This window comes from Protopterus annectens, chromosome 4.part0, assembly GCF_019279795.1.
Source record: "Protopterus annectens isolate FY-2018-M chromosome 4.part0, PAN1.0, whole genome shotgun sequence".
NCBI classification, from domain to species: Eukaryota; Metazoa; Chordata; order Ceratodontiformes; family Protopteridae; genus Protopterus; species Protopterus annectens.
Window position 1 is genome coordinate 148200740 of NC_056733.1, and position 22239 is coordinate 148222978.

Consider the following 22239-nt stretch of genomic DNA (forward strand, 5'->3'; position numbering starts at 1 on the left):
TGTGGGTGGAAGCAACAGAGAAAGCAAAATCTCCGTTGCTTTTTACAAACTGTCTCACTATGTTAAAGGAGTTTAACATAGCGAGACAGTTTTAAAAAAAGCAACGAAGAATCTCCGTTGCTTTTTTTAAAGCTGCCTTGCTATGTTAAACCCATTTAACATAGCGAGACAGTGTTTAAACAACAACGGAGATCTTGCGTTCTCCATGCTGTAAAAAAAGACATACTAATGGAAAAAGTCTGGGTGACCGGACCTTTTCCATTAGTATAAGTCTGATTTACAATGTGGATGCTGACCAATCAGCATGCACGTTTTTGAATATTAATGAGGGGTTGTTGTATAATAAAGCATAAAACATACTTCTATGATAACAAACGGATGGCTTCCAACATTGTAAATATTATAAATATGTATTCAGTTTTAAGTTTTTTTTCATACATTCTTGTTAGTAAAGGTACCTACATATACAAACTATGCATTCAACTTTGTATCATAACCTCGTTCTTTTGTAACCCTTGGTTATGATGTAATCACCTCAGTTGTTAATCTTTAATTTCTAGCAAGTGTCTAAATGATTCTCTGTAAAAATTGTTTACCTTTACTCATTTATGTTTACATGCTGTATGTCTGTTTTACTTTCTGTTTTTTAGAAAACAAAGCAATAAAAAGTAATTGGGGAAAAAAAAGAAAAGTAGCTTGATGAAATAGGGTTACCACCTGTTCCACTTTTGAGAGGGACAGTCCCTCTTTGGGCAGTTGTGTCCTGACAAAAAATATTAAAAAGGGCAAATGTCCTGAGATTGTAGGACATAATTATGTCCCATATTTTATGTAATAGTTGCATAAAATAGTTATTTCTGTATTTAAAATACCTAAATGTTACAAGAAACATAATAAGCAACTAAACTGCTACAAGAATAAGCTTTTATTTAGGAAACAAAGTTAAGTTCTATCCTTTGTACTGACCGTGGGTATGTGTCGGCCTGTAAAATCTGATGTGTGTCCCAAAAATGTCCCACTTTGGCCATTTGAAAAGGTGGCAACCCTATGATGAAAATGGCGTGGCACATCCCGTGTGCGCTTCTTGCCGAGTTAGAGAACCGAAAAACAAGAAATCGATTTCATCAGGGGAAGTGAATGCATCGGAGATACTATCTAAAAATAAAATGTTAAATGAAGGGGGAAAATAACTTATAGCCACAAATAATTAGGGTTGCCTCCCTTTCAGATGCTAGAAGCAGGATATTTTTGTGGAAACGTGAGATTTTGCTGGGCAAACCATGCCCACAACTGCTGAAAAGGACTGAACTTCACTTTTTGCCAAAAATAACTTTATTCTCGTAGCATTTGCGTTGCTTATGGTGTCTTATATATGTTTCCTAAATTTGTTTAATGCAAATGTTAAATAGAATTTAGATGTTTCCCTAAATTGTCAGAACATTTGCCATTTCCTCCGCATGACACAATTCCCCTACAAACAACATACAAGGCATTTTACAAATGACTTGTTGCATTTCCCTTGTATGATAAGTATGGATTGTGTGTCAAACAACGTATATCTCATTTGCCTTCCTTGTGCTTTGACTTATGGAGTTAAATTATATCTCTACTACCAGACTCAAGGTACGACTTAAATCCAAATCTGTAAAAATTTGTTCTGTTGGCCATCAACATTAAAGGGACAGTCAAACGTACCCAACCTATTCAAATATTGTTTGCTGTGTGGTGCTTTCTATTCTTGTCAGTAGACCTCATCTTACAACAGGTATGTATAAAAGGGAAAGCAGGACACTGAAATAGATGTATATAAAATACGGGTTTTCATGCATACCAGACAATGCACAAGGGAACAGTAGACTAACAAATAGCAGGTTATTAAGTTTTAAGGACATTTTACAGGCTTGGGACAACTGCCGGGCTAGCTTCAGTGCATTGAGCTACACCTATTGGAAAGCGGAAACAGAATGGCATAGACAGTTTCTCTGTTTACATGATGTCCTCTTACCTCCTCTTCAGTGTGCAATTGTTAAGATGTCTGACAGATATTTTTGACCTATTTTTCTTTGCCAGATGTCGGCAGTTATTTGTATGTTTAACTTCCGACAACTGTTTTTAATCATTGCTACACCAGTTACTTTGGGTTAGTGCTTTGTACTAATTTAATGCATTTCCTATACTAACATAGTCCACATGAGTTTATAAAATAAAATTAACTCATCTGGGCAAAATATGAGTCCAATACTTCAGATGCCAGCTAACAAGGAAGGTCTGTACCTTGAGTATTACAATTACTTCATGCACGCTTTCTTCAAAGCAAGCAGTGTAGGCAAAGGCACAGAAAAATCAAGCTTTTCTTTCCAGAAAAAAAAAACAAAAACACTTTTTTGCCAGTTCTTTGACACACACATTCTTCAGACAATAGTTACAAACAGCAAGCGAAGTAAATGCCCGGTACACGTGTTCATTAAATGTCAAGACTTTACGGTCTGCACAAGATGACACATTTTGTCGACCACTTGATTTATACTCAGAGATCTAGTTCCATGCCAGTATTTTTGAAATGTTCATGAGGGGAAAAAATCTAAAGAAGGCTTTTGTCAAGTGTTTGGTTCTGGAATCCATCGAGACCGGCTGGATCTGTTTCGTCCAAGACATTAATTAGTGCAGGGGGGAAAGTATTAGTAATCTTGGGGATGCCGGGAGTGCAAGTGCTTCCTTTGAACTAATACAAACTAATGCCTGCTATATCGATGACGTTGGTATTTAAGTGATGCAAGAAGACTATGAGAGGTGGGTGGAACCTAAGAGACAGAGACTGCTAGTGTTCTGAGTCTTCATTCATTCAGTACCAGTACGTGCAATCAGGAGGACAAAAACTGCATGGTAAGCTTTTCCTGCTGCCTCTTTTTGGAGTAGAACTTAACTTGTAATTTGAAAATATGCATAACCACATTATAAGGTAATGATGTTAATAACCCTTTTGTGATCTGTCTTCAGATGAGGAGGGGGTATCTCTACAATGTGCATTCAGGGCAGCTTGCCTTTTCAGTGTTGCTGAAAAGCGAACCGCAAACCCTGCGACTGTCACATTTTGCATTTGCATTATAAAAAAACATTCCTTACTGTATTTGCAGTACCATTGTCTAGTCGATTTTGAACTCAGGTACTGTTAGGCACGTTTCTGTATAGACGCTCAGCTTGCAAACCTTTTTTTCTGTTTGTCGTAAATGAATCCTCTCTTAAAGCGGCGGTGGGGGTTTCCGATGTGAGAAGTCATTCCTTTGCAGATGATGAGCTCTCCGTGGTCCTGGAATTTCTGCCTCTGAATTACGCGTTTAGTGTATGAACATCTTGGGGAAGTTGGGTTGAAGAAATGCTTTATTTGAATTTTAACCCTCGAGTTAATATGTGAGTGTGCTTTGTAAGTAGTTGACAATTGCAAGTATTGGGTGCTGCAAAACCTTGGTATGAACACATTTCAGATAATTCTGTGTTAACGTATCCCTTCACATGGTACTAAAAGTGTAACCAATTGATGAAATAGTTTTCCATCAGACCACCTGTGAATATTTTAATTGTTTTCTTACTGTTTTTGTTATTGCAACAGGACCGAGGCGACACTATCGTAAAACGGCGTGATGAAGGATACTTTAACAATGCAACTCCACTTTCGACATTAGTGTGCTACTGGAATAAATCAGATGGCACTCCCCAGAAAACGTGCCAGAGCATACTAGTACCCGATAAATCTGATGTCTTCTCAGCGGTACCAGACATGTGTTTCTTGTCATTGGGTCAGATAATTAAACTTTGAATTTGCCTTTAGCATCAAAACTATGGAGCTACTCAGTGTGTGGATAGCAGACCGCTGGGGCGAAACACTGTGGAGGAATCTAAAAGATTCCTGAGTGTCCCTTCACTGGCATATCCGTGGCTGAAGGTTTCATCATAAAAGGCTGTGACCTGTCGTTTGAGGTCAGAAAGCTGAAACATGGGGATACACTATTTCTTATGTCTCTTGATTTATCTGGAGCCGGTGATCTTTTTGACTGCAGAAGCTACAAAGGTAAAAAGCAACAAACCTCCAGGGTCTTCCAAGCGTCCGGTGCCTCATCCCAAAGGAAAAGATGCCAACTCCACATCCTTAGCCACAGCTGCTGTAGTCAAAGCCATTAAACCGCAGAAAACTTTTAAATATGATACCTGCCAGGGTTACTACGATGTCAGTGGACAATGGGACAGCGAATTTGAATGTAACACAACAACTCACATTTACTGCTGTGGGTCTTGTTCTCTTAGGTTCTGTTGCCCGAAAAAAGACGAACGTTTGGATCAGAAAACGTGTAAGATTCAATCTAGTCCCACTACCCATACCTTTACTGTTCCGACAACCACGGATCCATACGACCCAGACAAAGACAAAACAAACACTACAGTGTATATCACAGCTGGAGTTATCGCTTTCATTCTTATTGCTGGGGTTTTCGCAAAAGTTGCTTATGATAAAGCTAGACGCCCCCCTCAGGAAATGACCGTACACAGGTAAGGCGCCTTACACAAATGATTACTTTGGGATAAATGCAGTGTTCTTGCTTCGTGCACCAAGTCTTCTCAGCCTAAATGTGCGACTGTACTTAATTGCATAGTTCGTAATAATATTATTTACTGACGCCTCCTGTGAATCTTTCTTCAAATTACCCATTAATCTTTTCTGGAAAAAATCTATTTAAAAATCAAAGTTGTCTTACTTTTAGAATCTCTGCCGACTGCATGTTGTTGCACAATGACCGTTCAGGAAATCGTTTGAGAAAAGTAAAGGCAGAGTGTGTGTGTGTGTGTGTGTGTGTGTGTGTGTGTGTGTGTGTGTGACAACTTTTATTCCTGCTACTTGCATTTAACAACAAAGCTATACTATTAATTTGTTATGTATGCACTTGGTAAATACAAACTAGCTTGAAGCAGAGTAATCGGTTGTTGCTGCGGGAGGTTTGTGTTATAAGTCTTCCTTATTCTTAATTGCAGAAGAGTGTTTATTTATTCGCACTTTTGGTTATTTAATTTCATGGATAACATTTATCTTCTCAAAAGGTTCATTTGAGGAAGGTAACAAATAAATATAAAATTGAAAAAATAACAACAACAAAACAATGATAATAATAATAACAATAAATATAATAATAATGATATCATACTTGACATTCAATACCTGGCCATAGAACAAAACATTCAAAATTCTATACCCAGGAGAGCACACACCTTTTGGACCTTGAATTTATAAACCACACAGACTCCATCCTATTGTCTAGCATGCTCTATTGCTACTGGGAAGTGTTGTTACATCAGCTCTAATCTGTCCCATAATGGATTCCAAGTTATGATTCTGTTTCCCTTCATAAAAACAATATGCAGCATCAAGTAACAGCTTACTCCTTTGCATACATCCCCACATGACTTAATGTGTGCAGGTGTTCTCAGAGGTGCTTTGATTTTGAGAAGTCACTTGCACCTCTACTTGATCCTTTTATCTTGAAAAATGCAAGTTTCACCTCTGATCTAAAAATTCGCTGGTAAATTACAGATGTAAGCTTTAATAAGTAGTTTACACTGAAGTCAATATTGTCAACATGGAAATTCAAATATCTGAGAGGATATACTAGTAAGGAACTCAAAATCCACTTCATACTTGGGAGGTTGGAGGGATCAGTATTTTTTTCTGTCAGCTTGTGAATATAGGCAAGAGTCGCTAAGCCAATTAGCAGCATAGTTACTTTTTTCAAAGGTAACATTAGAGGATTATTGTACATGAAAGTAAATTTGTGAAAATAGAAAATGTGGCTTATTCCAAAGAGCTGGTACAATATGCAATGGGGCAGGCAAGATGATATTGGTTGATGAATGGAATTCAATGAAAAGAGTTATTGTGCAATTTCCATGTAAACAGATCACAGTGATGTTTACTCTGACAGTGAAGAAATATGGGACTGGTGCTCCATATGTATTAAGAAGCAGCAATAAATACAGTAGGGGAACCCACATTTATACTGTCTTCCCATTTGCAAATATTATACATTATTAACCAGCACAGGTCAGCACAATAGTGTTTTAAGTTTCCTCCTTGTACACAAATACTCCAAAGTGGAAAAACATAGGGGATTGATAAATATAACTGACAACATTACTTTGCAAGAAAAGTGCAAGAACTCTAAATCACTGGAGCCAGTCGATTTTTTGTGCTAGGTCATATTGCTTGCAAGCAAAATCCTGATAGTTATTTTCTAATTTTTGGGCTAAATATAATTATGAATAATGACTGTTTTTGTAATCACATGCCTCATTCAACCTATATCCTCCTGAGATGATATATTTTTGCTCTGTTGGTGGATAAACAACAAGTTAGGAAACTGCTTAGCTAGTTATCCAAATTTTAGCCACCAGTATAAGGATTAAAAATACAAGCCCACACACATATTGGAGACTGCTTCTGATGGCAGGAAAAGATGAATCCAGCCTTTACATTTCACTAGAAACCTTTAGTCATTTGTATTAGATTGTTATTCTACCTAATACATTATTATTAGGACATTGGTGGAATTTTTGCTTGTTTCACTATTCATTTATCCCTCTTTCAATTAATACCCCTATGTTGTATGCTGTTTCAATCCTTTTTTTTAAATATACACAGTGTCTTTTCTGGCAGTTTTTCTTTTTACATAGTATATAGGCTTATTGGAGTATAATGTATTTAGCACAAAGTTGGAGGGGGAGCTAAACCTTCTTATGGCAGATTAATTTTTTATGCATTTTTGTAAACCTTGAACAGAAGCAGAGTACATACTGAACTGTACTGTGCCAATTAGTTATACATTAATGACCTTCTTTCCTATGATGTCTCTGGTTTCTGATATAGCATTTTGTTGGAAAATGTGATGTACGCCATGAAAGAACCATTGCGCTGTTTTTTTTATTAAATCAGTAGCATCCTTTAAGCAACTAAACAACATGCAAGCTGCAACAAATGCATAATATATTGTAAATCTACTACTCTGATAAAACATAAACAAAGTTTAAAAACCTTCTGATATTATAAGATGTGGCTGTAGAGGCTTACGTGAGGTGCATCTGCAAACACTCTGTAAAACATTATGCTTTAATGTATACCTGGAAGAGAATAAGGGGTAAAAAAAAAATCAACTTAGAAAAGAGCTATGAATCCATGACTTTAATCATCTTTACATTCTTGCAAAGCATTTACTTAGTGCAGTCAACATATTCATTTTTTAGAGGGTATCTCTGATACAAGCTGCAGGGCTGTGGAGTAGATAAATTACAGTGTAGCTATATCTTTCGTTTACTGATGGGTATACTCCCTTCCATCTTGCTGCTGTCTTTAGTGGGTTACGCACATTAAGAACTATGCTTCTTTCATGAGAAATACTTCTTTATCCTTCGTCATCTGCATTCAGTCTCCATTTAGCTGCTTATTGAAACATTATTTATTACTGCTGTTACTTTCACATTATTAATTACTGTCATTATTTTCTTTCTGTTAACCACATTATGAAGTGGACCCATTCCAACCATGACCCGGAGAGAGAGAGAAGGTAAGAAGAGGTGCAATCCATACATGGGCACAACAGCTGATAAACCATCATGTTTTGAGGATGTATGAGGCAGTATACCTGGAGTAAACTTACATATTTATGCAGAGTTAACCTGCAGATTCTAAACAGATGGCAAACTAAGGATAGGTTAGGACTGAATCCTGGACCTGGACATGAAACAATGAGACAGAAACCTCAACCAGCAGAATACATTTTATCTTTATTTTCTCCCCATACTCCCATATACCCAAATCTTACAGAATAAATATTTACTCTTGATCTACCTTCATACTGTCATTTCTTGCATGGACTTTCATGCAGGAGGGAAAATAATATATTAAGTTGTACTTCTTCTTCACCTTATGGAAAAACAGCACAGCTGATCTTTTTGTTGTGTGTTTACATAGCAAGAATCTCTGCTGATTGTAATATTAGGGGATTAGCTGACAAAACCATCACCATCCAAAGTTTTCAATTCTACCCATTAGGGCAATATGTCATGCAAGGGTCCAGCAGGATGTGTTAAAAGCATACTGCCATTAAGTACATGGCAATGCAGTATAAGCTCATATACTCAGCTGCATGTACAAGATAGCAAGACAGACCAGCAAAACTAAAATATGTAAACAATGTATTTGTAATGCATGTCTAACCACACCACTCATCCGCCTACTTAGGTATACTACCCACAAGACTTCACTTTCTTTTACTTACTCAAAACTTAAGCTATAAAATGAAATACATTTGTCTTTTCAGGTTCCTGTGCCCAGGCAGTGAGACATTTTCCTGTGGTACATTTGGTTGTGGACATGTGGCTGAAGTGATATTCAGCTGCAGAGAAATATGGCTGTTGCAAATTCTCTGTGGGCAAAAAGAAGTACACACTGCCATGCCCACAGCTTTAATAACCAAGTGCATGGGGGGGGGGGCAGAAGTAATGAGTGCTGTGCTCAGTGCACAGTACATGCATATGTAACTGCAACATGTAGAAGTGTGCTACAGCATAGCAGAAATCCTGGATGCTACTGTAGTCACATTTATGCTCCAGTTTGTGTTTTAGGTAGTGTTTCCTAAATACTGTGAAGGGAGTAATGGTCCAAACACACCAATTATAAAGGTGCTGCCCATTATGCACTGCATTTTTAGTGCACTGACAATTGCACTGACCACGTTGCTGCTGATGCCTGCTATACTGCCTGCCATCTCGTGTTGTCTTTCGGGCCATGGATATTGTTTTCCCCCTGTGCATTTGGTTATTGAAGTTATTGGCATGGCACCACATTCTTCTCTTTGCCCACAGTGAATTCATGGCAGCCTTATTTCTCTGCAGCTGAATGTCACTTCAGCATCATACCCCAACCAAATGTGCCACAGGGAAATGTCTCGCTGCCTAAGTGCCTGAACCCATCCTTTCAGTCTTTCTCTCTGTCACTGTGACCCAAATCAATACAAATATCACAGGCTTTGTACAGTGCAGATATCACAGTGGAAATACCCACACAAGAGATGGGGAATCAAAATCACACAATCAATTATGCTACAAGTAACTGGAGGAAACAATTCTGGAGTGATATAGTTACATAATGTCTGCATCTGTCAATGATTGTTTCACAGCTTCCTCAATATATTGCTTCTTTTTCCCCCCACTGCCAGTCTATAAGGATGTGTAGTTAAGAATCTTTTTCATCTGTGTAGTTGTCCTTAAATTGGAGAACATATACAGTACAAAACCAGTTGCTTCTCAAGCTGTCCTTCCCTTGGTTAGCATTGCATTTTTCATTCTACACACATGCTTCTCTGACTCACTTTATCGTAGCTGAGTTTTACTTCCTTTTGTAAAAGGACATTAGCAGCAGTACCCTTTTGGATGAGTATTGGCCATCGTAATTGTTGACAACAGTATCAGCTAGCTCGACGGCTCATCATACCTCCTGAGAACTATTGTTCCTTACTTCATGTTCAGTCTTACTTAGTCAGATATGAACAGTTTAAGTACTACTTTGTCTTTTGCAAGAGTCAGTACCCTTAAATCTTTTGGAAATGTTATCATTTTTCCTTGTAGCATGACCGTGTTGTTTTATTTTATATGCGATTACCATATAAAACAAATGAAATGCTCAATCACTTCTGTAAGCTGGAATGCACTTTTCTTTTCTAAAGTCATTATTTAATTAACTCAAACTAAGAGTGAATGAAAGGTTATGACACTCCATTTGTTAAGAAGTCTAGTTTGTTGGATAGCCTGTTTTACTGACAAAGTGGACAGGTGTATGTAGGTAATTATGTGTGTCCACCTTGTACTTATGCATGTATGTTGTGATAATTGTCTGAGCCTGCTGAGCTTTGAAAGATGTTGGTGTTCTGAGCTAACATGAAGATGGTTCATTCAGGCCTCTCTCTTATGATGTTTATAAAGCGATAACACTCTCAACTGGCTTTGTTATTATCCTTGCCACAGGATTGTAACCAGAGAACTTAGTATTCATGCATATGAACTCTGTTTGCTAAAACATCACCTAACTGCTTTCTTACTGTGCTAGAGTTTTATAATTTGTGCCTTAGCTAGTAAGCTTACTTGTGTCACAGCCTCACAGGTGATGCTGAAAGTTCTGGAATCTAGAAAAGACGTATGCTTAATCCTTTTTCCACAAGCCACTGTAACATGTCAGATTACTTTACTGCTGTCTTCTTCTTGTGAACATATATTTTGGTGGATCAGAAATGAATACATCAGATCTGTTTTTCCTGCATTTGATCCTTGGTTCTTTGAACAAGCCAATATTATCAGCCTAACTTACATACTTTGAAAATGTTCCTTCAGGCAGCATTTGTCAAATATGATGCCATTTGCAATTTGTCAGCAGGTGGAATTCAACATAGTTCCTTGTAACTTTAAACCAAAACAATTAAAGATACATCTAATCCACTAGTTAGCTTTACATTTAGCTCAGCACTTCAGAATACGCCCCTTATTTTTTCAGATTGGTTGTGACAGAAAACGTACGTTGAACTTTATGTACATAAACATTTCCTTTCTTCCATTGTTTGAGACTTGACATTTGTTTTCATTTTCTCCCTTGATGCTGTTTTTTATTTAAAGATATTTGATTTCTCATATATGTCTGTATTCTTTCTATGAACAGCCTCAGAATTTTTATTTCCAACTTATTTTCTACTTTCACTTGTGTACAAAACAAATGGATCAAATTAACTGAGTTCCTATATTTTCTCTCATAACTTTGTTCTAATTAACTGTTGCTTATGTACCCAAGTTCTGCCCCTTCTCATCTATTTGTGTATGCTTATTCCTAATCTGGAAAAGTAATGATGATCAGTCCATGATCAGGGGGGGTCAGCAGGTCATATACTTACCTTCCGTGTGAGGAAGATGAGGTGGATGTAGGGAGTTTTCCCATAATACATATTTGGATTCAGGTTTGAGTACTGAGATTGCAATGTCAGATTAGAAAGGTGGCACACTCACAGGTTGCCATCATTCACACTACTGCAATGTCAGATTAGAAAGGTGCCACACTCACAAATTGTCATCATTCACACTAGAAATTAAACTGCAGTTCCATCTGACAAAGTCGGTGGTATCTTAGGTGCATGCTAAAGATCTCATGCCAGTTATTAAAAAGAACAGAGGACTTTTCATGATTCTCTGGCTAATTTTCTGCCATCTGTATCATTACCTGTTTGTATCTCAACTGAAAAAATGAAAAGGATTTGTCAAGCCAACTCAGTCAACAAAACTAAATTTGTACATCAGTAATATTAGTATGATCTGGTTGCAAGAGAGAGACAGCAGGAATGTAAAAGGTAACACAATACTTTCTTCTTATTTATTGTTTTCTTTAGGAAAAAAAAGTTTAAAAATCATGTGCTGATGTGGTGTACATAGTACAAAAACAGGATCATGAATTTTTAAAACTGCCTAATTATGAAACTTTGATATATTAAGAAAGGTTAAAAGATGATGGACTGAACCATCTGTTAAGCAGTGAGTTTCAGAATGTGGCACTGAGGAGCATATAGCAGGGACATGACTGGTCTGGGTGGCTTTATATCACTGCAATTTGGATTGAGATGGGGTGTGATGTGGAATTGTGGAGCATATAGCAGGGGCATGATTGGTCTATGTGCTTTTATATCACTACAGTTTGGATTTAGATGGGGTGTGATTGGGCACTAAGGAGCATATAGCAGGGGCATAATTGGTCTGTGTGCTTTTATATCACGGCAATTTGGATTTAGATGGGGTGTGATGTGGAATTGTGGAGCATATAGCAGGGGCATGATTGGTCTGTGTGCTTTTATATCACTACAGTTTGGATTTAGATGGGGTGTGATTGGGCACTAAGGAGCATATAGCAGGGGCATAATTGGTCTGTGTGCTTTTATATCACGGCAATTTGGATTTAGATGTGGTGTGATGTGAAATTGTGGAGCATATAGCAGGGGCATGATTGGTCTGTGTGGTTTTATATCACTACAGTTTGGATTTAGATGGGGTGTGATGGGGCACTAAAGAGCATATAGCAAGGGCATGATTGGTCTGTGTGCTTTTATATCACTGCAATTTGGATTTAGAAATGGTGTGATGGGGCAGTGAGGAGCATATAGCAGGGGTGTAATTAGTCTGTGTGCTTTTATATCATTGCAATTTGGATTTAGATGGGGTGTGATGGGGCACTGAGGAGCATATAGCAGGGGTGTGATTGGTCTGTGTGCTTTTATATCACTGCACTTTGGCTTTAGATGGAGTGTGATGGGGCACTGAGGAGCATATAGCAGGGGTGTGATTAGTCTGTTTTCTTTTATATCACTGCAATTTGGATTTAGATTGGGTGTGATGTGGTACTGAGGAGCATATAGCAGGGGCGTGATTAGTCTGTGTGCTATTATTGATTCACTTCAGAATCTCAAAGTTTGAAAATTTCGAATTTCATGATTGAGACCATATGAACAAAGTTTTATAACTATGAAACTCTGAAATGCATCCAAAAAGAACACAAAACCATGTTCCTAAATGTTTTTGCAGGGGGCAAGTCCCATGCACCCCCCACATGGGGGGCTTCACCCCTCAGACCTCTCCTACTTAAATATACCAACTCTGAGAACGCACTACAGTGAGCAAAAGGGCACACTTCCCATTCCACACTGTATGCAGATCTCCATTCATAATGCTCAAAGTTTTCAAACTTCGGCATTCTGAAGTGAACCCGTGCTTTTATATCACTGCAATTTGGATTCATATGGGGTGTGATGTGACACTGAGGAGCATATAGTAGGGACATGATTGGTCTGTGTCCTTTTATATCACTAAAATTTGGATTTAGATGGGGTGTGATGGGGCACTGAGGAACATATAGAAGGGTCGTGATTAGTCTCTGTGCTTTTATATCACTGCAATTTGAATTTAGATGGGGTGTGATGGGGCACTGAGGAGCATATATCAGGGACATGATTGGTCTGTGTGCCTTTATATCACTACAGTTTGGATTTAGATGGGGTGTGATAGAGCACTGAAGAACATATAGCAGGGGCTTGATTAGTCTGTGTGCTTTTATATCACTGCACTTTGGACTTAGATGGGGTGTGATAGGGCCTTGAGGAGCATATAACAGAGGTGTGATTAGTTTGTTTGCTTTTATATCACTGCAATTTGGATTTAGATGGGGTGTGAAGGGGCACTGAGGAGCATATAGCAGGGGTGTGATTGGTCTGTGTGCTTTTATATCACTGCACTTTGGCTTTAGATGGAGTGTGATGGGGCACTGAGGAGCATATAGCAGGGGCTTGATTAGTCTCTGTGTTTTTACATCACTGCAGTTTGGATTAAGGTGGAATATGGGCAACAGGAAGAGTAAAAAGGTGATTACCCTATTTTTCTTGCAACCTCAAATTGTTATTTACTAGTGGTATTTTTGATAGAAATAGAGAAACCCTTTCCATACAAACCAGTTAAAATCTCTTCTGAAATCATCATTTGTGTTTTCTTGACGCATTTTCCTGTAATCTTGCAAGCAAAAAAAATGTTTCAGAAGATCATACAAAGCATTAAATAATCAGATTACTAAATGGTTAATTTTCTTTTGCTCTGTACATGTAAGAGTACATATAAGAGTTCAGTGGCATGTAATTTACCCACTTAATTTACAAAAGTAACTAGTTAAATACAGACTTGATGAAAGATGATTTTTTCTTAACTCACAGCATTCTGTATTTTATACAAACAAACAAAGGCATTTAATCAGCTAACACAACTTATAAAATGTTGCAAGGAATATACTTCATTAGTAAAGGGAGTACTGCAAAATATAGACAGCTTAGAAAATGTTGATGTGTTCATGTGCATGAAATGCTAATTTCAAAGCCATCTAAAGAATACTATGGTTAATTCAATTTTCCTTATATATCCACATTGCCTCTGTTCTCCATAGTCATGGTATATGTTGTGTTTAGTCAAATTACTATGCACATTAGAAGCAGTGTCATATTGAGGTACAATACTGAAGTAAGCAGTTTTGAACAATGTAATGTAAGGGCATCTTTGTTTCTCTGGACCACATTTGTAATTGCTTGTTACTGGCATATGTTGTGAAAGCAGTGTATGCCTTATTATTTATGAAATGTGAGCATTGCTGATCTGAATAAATCAGTACTTCTTAATTATTGATTCCTGTCTTTAAACTAATGTTAGTACATTGTTGACAGAATAATTTAAGATTCTCCAGTTTTCATCATAATAACTTCTATTCATGCATATGCTTTACATCAGTTCTCAATTCCAATAACTTTCATTAACTGCTTCACCAGCCTATTCTCTAGAAAACTGGTTTGTCTCATTTTATTTAATTTTCTTGTGCTTTTAATTACATTTTCAGCTAAATTTTCAGAAGCATACTAGTTTCCTAAAGCTATGATGCTTTCCTCTGAGCATCCATAATAGATTAAGCTGCATTTTTTCTTTATTGCCTACTGCTGCAGTGGCCTTCAGCATGTTGTTTAACTTGCTTTGGGTCATGTGTGGTAACCTTGGTTACAAGACCACTTTAGTGAATCAGGACTGCAGCTCAGAAGAAGGAGTCATTAAGCAACTCAGTAAGTACTGTATAAGTGTGTCATTCTTGATGCGCAGCAGTAATTTTTCATCAATTCTCAGTGGCTGAAAGGAAACTCTATATATGTTAGAGCTCAAATAGTTCTTAGACCTTATGAACATTCATGTGCATTCATGTTCAGGGTTGCATCTTTGTTTCAGCCAAATATGAAATAATGTAGATCAGTGACACTTGTGAAGTAGGTTGCAATAATATATTACTATTACAGAACTGAGAAGAACAAAGTGTGAGTTTCAGACTCACTCTATTATAATAGAGTAGAATTACAAGAAGAAGAAAGTTGGGACTTTGAGACAACAGAATTAGCTAAGCACACTTTAAACACATTTTACATATAATAACATAATAATGTTAATTCTTTAAAGTAAATACATTTTCCAAATATACTTTATTTTCAACAGGTTTCAAAGGATTAGCATAATGGCTGCCTGAATCAAGAGTGAATCTGTGAGGTTTAAAAGGCAAAGTGAACCCATGTTCACATCAGCCTTTTTAATGCCCAGTGCTGTATATAGAAATAATCTCTACATTTTATTTTAATGTGTGTGTAGGCACTGATTCCAGTTGCCCAGTGAGAGTTGTGGAAGCAAGCTATGTGTGCCAAATTATCTGTATGATTCAGATATGACACTGGTTAGGACATGGCATAGGTGACATTTGTAAGATGTATGAGGAAGTTACTTTCCTTGGTAATATTTTTAACAATGAATCATCAAACCCTGAAGACTGGGTTAAAAGGATTACTTCAGGAATTTAGAAAAAATATACCATGCTTTAGGTTCCTTCTTGTTGAATTATTTTTGATTTAATACATTCCATGTGTGTTGAAGTATTTGTGAATTATTATGTGCATTGTATGCATGTGCGTTTGTTTTTTTATTTAGCCATAGCTGTTAGCGCCATTTTTACTTTACGTTATAGATAGCTAAGGCCTGGTAGTCAGCTATTATTATAGTTAATAGTGTGTTATGGAGCTCCAGCAGGCTGATTTAAACTAAGCCATCATAAATCACTGTTCTTTTTGGAAACATTTAATTTGCTAATTCAGAAACTTTCTTAAATATTCAAATTCATAGCTGTATCTTCTGCAGAATATAATAGCTAAAGGTATATGTCATCTTCTTTCTTTGCCCTTGCATCCATCAAGGGAAAGAAAAACTCTTGTGACAGCTTTCAGATATCAAAATGTTTTCAGATTCCAATACTAAACTACATGGCATGTCCTACAATTCATAAAAAGTAAAGCAAAACTCAGAACCGGGTAATTAGTTTTTATTATCGCATAAAAAAACCCACATAAAAGAGAATTGATTTACGGTGTTTTTTCTACATCTTCAGTTTACATATGAATTAAATGTAGTAACATATTCATTTGTACTTAGCCTAATACCATTAGAAATCAAACATTTCAGTTTCTTTAATGAATCATTTCTCGGCCTTGCTTTTTTCTTAATTTGATTGTGTCAGAGTCTTGGAAAACACTTTGATTTCGAAATCAGAAAACACATGAATCTTCAAAGTTCTGCAGATATTTAAAAAGATGAAAGAGAAGTTAACATCACTGGAGTTAGGTGTAAAAAGTGCTGGAGTCTAAACATTTTCTGCAGTCGCTTGGAAATCATGACCTATCCAATGGTCGTGTGACCTGAGAAATATATTAGAATGAGTTTAGCTGCTGAAGTAAGCAACAAACAGCTGTTTTGATTATGACGTACGGACTATGAGACTGTAAACCTTATCGATGCTGACATTATCCTCGTTACTTTTATCAAAAAAATGTTGAATTATATAGCAATAACTGATGATGTGGGTGTGCTATATTAAAGATTTACCCATAGTCGGTGTGGTTTAATCACGAGGGTGAAGCCCGAGTGATTAAAGAAAGCCAACCAAGTGTAAATCTTCAATATACCACACCACATAGGCAGTTATTGCTATTATACAATTGCATTATTTAAGAAAAAAATATTTACATTTCTTAAATAATGTCTTTGTATAATGGCACCATGGTGTACTTCCACTTTGTTTCCTGATTCTGCCCTTTGATGATGAACTGCACATGTGTATTGATCTTGCATTCCTAGGCTTACACTGTACATCACTGCTTTAGCAAGCAAGGAATGGAGAATGGATGATCTCCACTGCTATTTTTTTTTTTTTTTGAAAAAAGAAAAAACTGTAACTACCTGACAGCTTAGTGATTCCTTCATTATAGACAGGGACTTGAAGGAATTTGAAGGGGGTTGAATGACTTTCACTTTTATCACCTATAAAATTGTTTCTCTGGTATTATGAACTAACTGCACTTGTGTCTTTTTAAAAAAAAAAGAATGTGCCACTTCTGTCATATACTAATAGAAAAACACAGTAACACTATAAGCATAGGTATTGCTGAAGTTGCTATAAACCCATACCGACAATATCTTATATATCTGAACAAACTTAGTTTGTCCACACCTCAAGCCACATATTCCAGGATTTTCAAAAAGGAACGCTTGTGTAAGAGATAAAAAAAAAAAAGTCTGGCCACTCAATGACACTTTAGCGGCCACACTTTTTCTTTTGGTATATTCTCGATTTACAATGGGTCCACTGGCTGGGCTAACCAATCAGCATGCTACTTTCTGAATGTTGATAGCCAGTCATTGTATAATGTGATATAATAGGCTAGATAGACATCTGGCAATACTGCCTTTATTGTTCATTGGTTTATATCCTGCTGGAATATAAATTTGCATGCCTCGAGTATTGTAAAAGCTGTATTTTAGAAAGAATGTATATTTCCTATAGAAATGCAGATGTTATTTTTCTAATGAAATACAACCCTATTTTGTTTAATAAATCTCCATATGAAGATAAAACTGTTTTGTTAAAACTAACGTGATCTGGAAATATAATATAGTTCTCTTTTCAAAATGACTTGTTTTGTGCTCTACAGCTGAAATATAAACATCTATTCATATTTTAAATGGTAGGACACAGAAAATAACAGATCATACACAATGACTTCATGCATATTCCCTCTGTCTTACAGAACAGAGCTCTATAAGATTTATTGTACTTTACATATAGTCTCCATTGTGCTATACTACAAATCATTACACATAAATGCCTAAGAACTATTTTTTTTTATACAAACTATCAGGTCAGAATATATAACTTATCTAGAACTTTCTATATAGCCTCTGTTCCTCCATAAACTGACTGTAAATGCTCAATTCATTATGCTGAAATTGCAGCTATAAAGTACAGATGTTTGTATTAGGATGTTCACTGCAGTTGTTTCTAGTTATAATGCTAAAATACATGTGTAGGTTTGATCGGCCAATTCTAGTTCTCAGATTGCAAAATTTAGTTTTTTATACATTGCTATACTGGAGTTCATAACTGAATACAAAAATTAAATTTGCATTCAGCTTTGTTTTTAGATGCAAAACTATGTGAAAGTCTATATAAAGGCAATGTTTTTACAACTAATTTTGGATATACACTTAGTAGTTGTCCTACTGTCCATCCTGCTGCTCTTATTTTCCCTTCATCTATTTTCCCCCCATCTGAAACAATGGCTGCAGAGACATCACAGAATGTCCATGAGACACTGCTGCCTTCTTGTTTGAGGTCTACATGTGTTGTCACTTATGAATTTTCTGCCTACTCAATTCTTTTTCTTAGCCGTCTATCTCTCAAGTTGTCTATAAAAATCTATAAAAATACAATAACTCCATTCTTCTTATTGTACAGAAGATACATTATGACAAACTCAGCTAATTGCCCTTGCTTTACATCTTTCATATGGACCTCATCAATGTCCTGTGTTCAGGCATTACATCCTCAGGTTTTCATGAGTCTCTGGCTTTATGGTACAGCTAAGTACTCTGCTCCTCATAACACTCACGTATTGTGCATTGCAGTTGTTAACTTAGGATATTAAACTTCGCTACTGGTTGTTACTTAGGATATTACACCACTACTGGTTGTTACTTAGGATATTACACTTTGCTACTGGTTGTTACTTAGGATATTACACCGCTACTGGTTGTTACTTAGGATATTACACCGCTACTGGTTGTTACTTAGGATATTACACTTTGCTACTGGTTGTTACTTAGGATATTACACTTTGCTAATGGTTGTTTTCCTCTCCTCTCTATATGCCTACCATAGCTACAGAAAATATAAACTTTACAGCAATTCTTTTTGTTAGATATATGAAATTATACAATTTAACACTGATCAATAATCAATAGGCATATTAGTTTGTTTCTTTGTTTTTATGCTGTCATTGTATTGTGTCTCCATTCAGAACTGCAGTCCCTACTAAGTCCAGATTGACTCTACGACCCAGGCAGTGTGTGAGAACTGTGAAGAATATTAAGAATGCAAATGAGACAAAATATGCGTTTTGTTTTTCATACAGCTGTTACTGGCATGATGTGCTATGAAAGTAGTGTATGCTCTATGACTTATGAGATGTGAGCATTGTTGATCTGAACATATCAGGACTTCCTAACTACTGATTCCAGTTTAAAGTAAAAAAAAAAAAACTTTAGAACAGTCTTTACAGCTGCCCTTTGTATGATTTTATGAAGACACTTTTGTATCAACACACATCTATGCTTCATCATAGATTTTTAAAATTTTTACCAAGTTAACAGCCATGGAGACCAGCAAGAAGCCCAGGGGCATCACTCAGTACTAGTGACAGCGTTCCCATCAAGGATGTTTTCAGCACATACCCCAGAGAAAAATTGTCATCACCCATCCAGTGACCTAGACAGGTTTTAGAGGTTGTTATGGAAATACTTTGCTTGAAATATAAAGGTAACCTGTTCTAGAAACAGGATATATGTTGGATTAGATATCTGTCATTCCATCTGATATTGCTGATGTGATATTCCAGGTTTACGTCCTGCTTAGGTGAAGGAGTTTAAAGCATGCTGAATCAATCATAGCTTGAAAGGCCAACCAGAGATCACCCTTCAGGACTGCATATGAATCTGAGTGGAGTAACGGGACTTTTATTCTGTCAGAGTTACTAAGGGTACTCAGACCAGGGATCATTTTGGGGGGCAAAGATTGAGATCTCTAAAGTTTATTTAGGTGCGTAACCAAGATATATGCCACTGGGGTTGTTATGTCCAATGATGTGTCTAATAAGGGATGAATAAAGTTGTATTATACATTGTTTGGACATGGAAGAAATACCATGAAGTATATATTGTGCAGGACAGGTGAATTTTCTAATTAACACAGAGACATAATTATCAACAGAGAGTATGTTACCGACAAAGTTTCCCAAGTCCGTTGTGACTGTTTCATATTTAAATGGTGTGGTATTTCTAGGGTAAATGAAATTAATCCAAACTCAGAAAGAATAACTTTCCCACAAAAACAGTCGAAACATGATAACCAAAGCTCAAATAAGCAAACTTGCAAAACAGCAAACTTTAAGTACTTTCACCTTATAAACAAGACTTCATTAGACTGTCCCTTTGTGCAGGAGCATCACAACAGCTGTTCTTCATGCATCAGCTATAGAACTAATGGATAGACTCAGCCTGAAGAGTTAATGGTGGGGTTTTGCTAAATGGGACTTACCACTTTCACCAGATATACAGGGATATTGTCTGACTCGTGGACGTTAAAACATTTTTAATTTTGAAGAGTATCAAAAGGATTTACTCCAAACTGAATTTAGGAGAGGAGGTATGACAAGGAATGGGGAGTGAGTGGCATGAATTTGGGAGATAAGTTATTTGTAAGAAGACTAACAGTGTCCTTAGGTTCAAAGATAAGTTCTGCACAGAAATGTTATTTGCTTCTAAGTTTCTTAATAAATCCGAAGAAGACCTCGTGGCCGGCTTTTGGGATTAACTGCACATTTTCACTTGATGTACATGAAGCAGTTAAAGGCTTTACCTGAGTCTGCGTTTCACCTTAAATACAGATGCCTTAATTCTGGTGCTATACAACTGGTTTGCATTGGATGCCTTATTATAGACCAGATGAATTTTGCCATGTGCTTTCAGAAAAGAAGCTTTCAACACCTTAGCTGAAAATATAACTTTTGTGTCAGAGAATGATGCCTGTCTTCTAAGCACTGCCATTGTCAGCTAGCTTAAACATATTTATACCTAGCAATGGTAATGTTTGTGAGAGAAGGTATCAGTTCAGCAGGCCATGCAACCAGAATTGTATGATTACTTTCAAATGTTAATCTAGAAGTGATAGGTATGGCAAAAGGAGTAAAGTGTTAATTGTAAGGTGCTGCAAATCATGGGGGGGGGGGTCATCAAAGTGAAAAATGTATCTCTCTATTCACATTATATTTTATTTTGCACTCTCTGATTTCTATTCGGTTCTTAAATGATATTGAAATGGTTTGTATAATACAGGAGGACTTTGTAGACTTGGTTTATGCAGGCACATTGAGTTAAGGAGCATAATTTAATTTACAGTTAACGTGCAACATAAATATTTGTCATAAGGATCCATTCCTGTTATATATAGTTTTATAGCTAGCTAGTCTTATGTATGGAATTTTCTTCAGCTCTGTTACATACGAAGAGGTTTGGAATGTGGCCTGCACACTGCTGGAACCATCCCGTTAGTGGAGGACAACGTTCAGATAGGAAATGGTTCTCTCATAAATGAAGGCGAGTTGCTGAGCCTCGGTGGTCTAATTCTGACTCCTATTATTACCTTTCTGAACAGTGAGCACATAATGAGCATATCTGCTGAGCACACAGGCTTTGCTCTCATAGCAGTCCATGGTGACATGCCCATTCATTTGAAGGGCAAGTGTTCTTACCCATGATGCACCTGACTATGAATGTTAGGTCCAAGTGACAAAAAATACACAGAAACCCCATCCTACCTGTGCTGTATTGGGGTATACAATGACTCACCTTTACCTGTGATATGAAGAAACATGGCACTGTCTGCATTTTTGTGATGATCAGGCCTGAAGAAAATGGCCCCAGAAGGATAGAATTAGGCTTTAACTGCCGAAGCAAAATAAAAAAGTGAACAGCCTGTTCTGTTGTTATTGTCATGTTCCTTAACATAAACTAGTAGATTTAGAGTGTGTGCCATTTCTGTTGATTTTCTAGCAAAAAGAAGATTGCATGATAATTATTTAAGTTATTTTGCATTGTTTCAAAGTATTTTCTGGCTGTAGTTACAGCAGTGAAAGATACTCTTTAGGAATGTATATTTGCCTAAGTGAGAGTTATTTAACATTCAGAACTATAAGTAATGTGACCATTTTAGATTGCATCATAGCTATTGTTTAAAATGTTATCTTTTATACTATTTATGAATTTATTTTCTTTTTAATCTAACTTTACACTTTTGCATGTGCTGACAGTTTGTTAAACTCAATGAGTTTATAATTAAGAATATTTGCAGGTGGAAGACCTTACTAGCAGGAAGATAAGTAACTTGATTGCAACAGTTTTCTCTGTTTTGTGCTTGTCTTGGAGTTAGTTATGCAAGTTTCAATTTTGTAG

At 36.6% G+C, this 22239-nt stretch overlaps 1 protein-coding gene across 1 annotated transcript in view; it reads left to right on the forward strand.

Annotated features, from left to right (window-relative positions):
* Window positions 1–2508: 2508 nt before the first annotated feature.
* SHISA6 (shisa family member 6) overlaps window positions 2509–22239 on the forward strand; it is a 1067716-nt gene continuing 1047985 nt past the window's right edge. Inside the window, exons 1-2 of the mRNA XM_044068141.1 lie at window positions 2509–2883; window positions 3608–4542. Of these exons, the coding sequence (XP_043924076.1) occupies window positions 3992–4542 (551 nt within the window). The 5' untranslated portion in view covers window positions 2509–2883; window positions 3608–3991. The remainder of the gene's footprint in view (window positions 2884–3607; window positions 4543–22239) is intronic.